The 4644-nt window shown below is 53.2% G+C and overlaps 2 protein-coding genes across 2 annotated transcripts in view; both read left to right on the forward strand.

The window, feature by feature from the left end:
- Positions 1-1152, forward strand: part of SH2D5 (SH2 domain containing 5) — a gene marked incomplete at its 5' end in the record, with an annotated part of 3242 nt that extends 2090 nt beyond the window's left edge. Inside the window, 2 exons of the mRNA XM_018575212.1 lie at positions 241-400; positions 892-1152. Coding sequence (XP_018430714.1) covers positions 241-400; positions 892-1152 — 421 coding nt within the window. The remainder of the gene's footprint in view (positions 1-240; positions 401-891) is intronic.
- Positions 1153-3048: 1896 nt separating this feature from the next.
- Positions 3049-4644, forward strand: part of KIF17 (kinesin family member 17) — a 17853-nt gene continuing 16257 nt past the window's right edge. The window contains exons 1-2 of the mRNA XM_018575213.1: positions 3049-3119; positions 3549-3863. Coding sequence (XP_018430715.1) covers positions 3633-3863 — 231 coding nt within the window. The 5' untranslated portion in view covers positions 3049-3119; positions 3549-3632. The remainder of the gene's footprint in view (positions 3120-3548; positions 3864-4644) is intronic.

A 4644-nucleotide genomic window follows, 5' to 3' on the forward strand; every position in this document is an offset into this window, starting at 1 on the left:
AGGGATGAGCGAGGGGTGAGAGGGATGAGCGAGGGGTGGGAGGGGAGAGAGGGGTGATTGGGGAGAGGGGGGCCCTTTAATATTGTATTCCCTGAATGATTAGACACACCAGATGCCACTACAGATGTGGATGTGCCCCCCCCTCCCCCATGCAGCTAGCCCCTCCCCTCTCATGCAGCTAGCCTATGCCGTGGCGTGGTAGATGCCGGCCTCCCTGATCCAGCGTCGGCTCTGTTGCAGGGACTCGGGCCTCGGACTGCTGAAGGAGGACCGCATGGGGGCCTTTGTACTCCGGGCGGACGCGGGGGGCTCCGGAAGCTTCACCCTGTACATGAGCACCCAGTGCGGGGTCATTCCCTACAAGATCTCCACCAATCAGAAGGCCCGGTACTGCTTCGAGGTGAGACGGATCTCCGCAAATGTCAAGTTATGTGTGTGGGATGACGTGACGGGGTTAAAAGAGCACCTGTACAAGCTACAGGAGGAGGGGGAAGGGGAGGGGCTTTTATTCTAGTGGTTTTTGAATCACAATGTTAAGCCCTGCCCCTATACCTGTTAAGTCCCTCCCTCCTGACAATAGCCCCGCCCCCTGGCCATGTGCTTCACTCATTTTGCATATGGCCGATGTACAGGGATCAGTGGGTGGAAGAATGATACTAAATACAATGTAAAGAGAACCCGTCACAGCGCCGCTCCATTCTGTTATCACCACTCAGCGGACTGACGCATTTATTATTTCTATCTTCTCCTGACCTGTATGTGGTCCGTGTGAGGACAACTCTGGAGCCGGGATCTGATAACACACTCCGTCTCCCGACTCCGGAGTCCACATAACAGTATCAGATAATAGGAAGGGATATGCCTGACCCCGCCTCCTTCCTCTCTCCCCAGCACCTCCCACAGGAATTCCCCAGCCTGGCGGCCCTGGTGGAGCACCACGCCGGAGTGGACGGCAACCTCTTCTTCCAGCTGGCTCATGGCAGAGTGAACCCGTCCTATGAGTCGGAGGACCCCCAGTCCAGCCCCCCATCCCCCGGAGAGACGGCAGACAGCGAGCAGAGAGAGGTGCAGGAGGAGGAGTGCAGCCGGAGGCGGGAGCAAGAGCTGCCAACAGATGTCCACACAACGCCGTCCACACACCTCACCATCTGATTGTACAACCTCCGTATACAGCCAGACATACCTGCCGGGGGCTGTCATGTGACTTCTATGTAGATACCTGCCGGGGGCTGTCATGTGACTTCTATGTAGATACCTGCCGGGGGCTGTCATGTGACTTCTATGTAGATACCTGCCGGGGGCTGTCATGTGACTTCTATGTAGATACCTGCCGGGGGCTGTCATGTGACTTCTATGTAGATACCTGCCAGGGACTGTCATGTGACTTCTATGTAGATACCTGTCGGGGGCTGTCATGTGACTTATATGTAGATACCTGTCGGGGTCTGTCATGTGACCTCTATGTAGATACCTGCCGGGGGCTGTCATGTGACTTCTATGTAGATACCTGCCGGGGGCTGTCATGTGACTTCTATGTAGATACCTGCCGGGGGCTGTCATGTGACTTCTATGTAGATACCTGCCGGGGGCTGTCATGTGACTTCTATGTAGATACCTGCCGGGTGCTGTCATGTGACTTCTATGTAGATACCTGCCGGGGACTGTCATGTGACATGTATGTAGTATATCTGTACATGTAGAACCTTCATTACAGTTTATTTTCCATACACTGACTGTGATCTGCTGAATGTCTGCCATGGAGGAAAAGAGGTGCATGGAAGGCTGCCAGGCCAAGCCGACCCCCCCCCCTGGAAGTAAATAGAAAGGAACAGATGGCTAGCGGGCCACAAATACGAATGGTCAGTCATCAGGTCACATCCTGTAACAGGGTGACAACACCGTTTGTTCGGCAGTAAATTCACACAGCAGTGTTGTCACCCTGTGGACAGGAGAGTCTTTGATGGACAGAACATTGAATATAAATGTCCCCCCCCAAAAAAACACAAAGTGGACTTTCCTTTCCCAACACCGTCCGCCAGAAATTATTTGATTCTAATGTGATCTACGCGGATAGAACGATGAGCAGGAACACCGCGCCGCAGGAACAGAAGGAAACATTGTAATTCCATCATTTGCCCCTTTTATAATGACAATAAAACGGTGTTTCCGGCACAGGGGAAGATTTGTTACATTTTATATCATTTGGTGCATTTTTTTTGTCTTAAAAAATAAAACAAAATGAATGAAAAAGAAAGTTAAAATATTTAAAAAATATAAAAAGTTAAAAAAATAATATCTATGGGGAAGAAAAGTGTTCATGTGACCTCAGACCTTCCATGACCTATGAATACAAGCTGACAACAGACGGGTACATTGTATTTCCTCAGTGGTCCGCAGGTCAGAGGTCAGACCTTCCATGACCTATGGATGGAATATGAATATAAGGTGACAACAGATGGGTACATTGTATTTTCTCGGTGGTCAGAGGTCAGACCTTCCATGACCTATGAATGGAATATGAATACAAGGTGACAACAGACGGGTACATTGTATTTTCTCGGTGGTCACTGCCTGTAGAACTCAATGATTGGGTGATTGCAGTCAGGCCGCCCGCGCTGTAGTCGTGTCCTCGCGGTCACGGACAGATATCCGGGCCCGGACACAATCTATTGGCTTTCATGCGGTCATTGATTTCCACAGGCTGAGCGTCCCATGCTGATTGGAACACCCGGATCCCGGCCACAGGAATGCGCTGTATACCTGGCACCATGACTGGTTTATGATGTGGGGATGAGGCCTGGAGGTGATTGTACAATCAGATTGTATGGTGTGTGTGTGGTCACCTGAGCTGATTGTCAGATAACACAACCCTCAGCACGATTTATCACCATACACACACACACACTATGATTGGCTTTCCCAGCGGGAGAGCGTCAGGCAGAGCTGTGCACATGCGCACTCGCAGGGAGCGCGCACGGAGGCGGGGGACGCATTCAAAACACTTTCATACTACCCAGTGACGTCACGCACTGGTTGCTAGGTGATGGACACGCTGTACGGAGGGGGCGGTGCTCGGGGCGGAGTCGGAGAAGCAGCACGGTTCGGAGCGGAGATTCACGGTAATACCGGGAGAGGGGAGGGGTCAGGCTGTTCCCATAGAGACCGGTCATCGGGCAGACCGGGAGATCTACCTCATGGGGGGTCACTGTGCACCCTACACAGCCAATCACTGGGCAGGAGACAGGGTCGCAGTTTATTGGGGTGCCGTGGCTTTGGGTAGTGTCCTCTGGTGGGGGCACTTCGGGGTCCTCAGCCTGAGGGTCAGAGGTCACCATGCTGAGTGCACTCAGGAGCTGGGACACGGCCTAAGCTCCTATTGAGGATGCAGCTTTGATATACCAAGAGCGTTGCAGTAACCAATCAAATGTCAGATTGGATGATCGCCGCACAGACAGTGCAATCTGATCTGACAGAAGAGGGAGACCGCCATCCAATCAGATCTGACCCCCTCCCCCATGGTCACTCACACAGCTCATTGTCTTTTATAGAGTCCCCACACTGGGAGCATGATTGTCCCTGGAGGAGGCCGAGCCGTGTAACCCGAGAGTGGTGAGCCGCCTTCCCCCGCAGACATGGCCGCCGAGTCGGTGAAGGTGGTGGTGCGATGCCGGCCCATGAATGACAGGGAGAAGGACATGAAGTGCCGGGCCGTGGTCACCATGGACAGCAGCCGTGGTCAGTGTTTCATCCAGAAGCCGGAGGCGGGGGAGGAGACTCCCAAACAGTTCACCTTTGATGGGGCGTACAACATGGAGCATTGCACGGAGCAGATCTACAACGAGATCGCCTACCTACTGGTGGAGGTGAGGAGGGCCGAGACCACCTCCAATGGGGTCTGCTGCCTGGACTCCAACCCCCCCCAGCTGTCCATTCATTGTAGGGGGTGCAGTGCTGGTGACCTTCCCCATCACCCCAACCAGAGCAATGAACATCCCCGTTACCACCACAGGAAGACTCACCCCAACAATTACCCTGCCACCCCCAAACATGAATGCTGACCCCCCTCTCCATTACCCAACATTCACCCTCCCCCACACCATAACATTGACTCTTCCCACCACCCCAACATCGTCCAACATGAGTCCCGACATTGATTCTCTCCAACACCTACCCTCCTCATAACTACAAATTGCTCCACCCCTGCCATCCAAAATCTAACCCTCCCTATTACCCATCCCCCCCTCTCATGATCCAACAATGACCCATCCCCACCACCCCACACACCAACTCTCCCCATTACCCATCCCCACCATCCATCAATGACCCATCCCCACCACCCCAACTCTCCCCATTACCCATCCCCACCATCCATCAATGACCCATCCCCACCACCCCAAAACTAACCCTCCCCATTACCCAACAATGACCCATCCCCACCATCCATCAATGACCCATCCCCACCACCCAAACACCCACCTTCCCCATAACCCAATAATGACCTATCCCCACCACCCCAACATTGTCACATGACTCCAACATTGATTCTCTCCAACACCTACCCTCCTCATAACTACAAGTTGCTCCATCCCTGCCATCCAAAATCTAACCCTCCCTATTACCCATCCCCCCCCATGATCCAACAAT

This window comes from Nanorana parkeri, unplaced genomic scaffold, assembly GCF_000935625.1.
Source record: "Nanorana parkeri isolate BGI_ZX_2015 unplaced genomic scaffold, ASM93562v1 scaffold3647, whole genome shotgun sequence".
Classification (NCBI taxonomy): Eukaryota; Metazoa; Chordata; class Amphibia; order Anura; family Dicroglossidae; genus Nanorana; species Nanorana parkeri.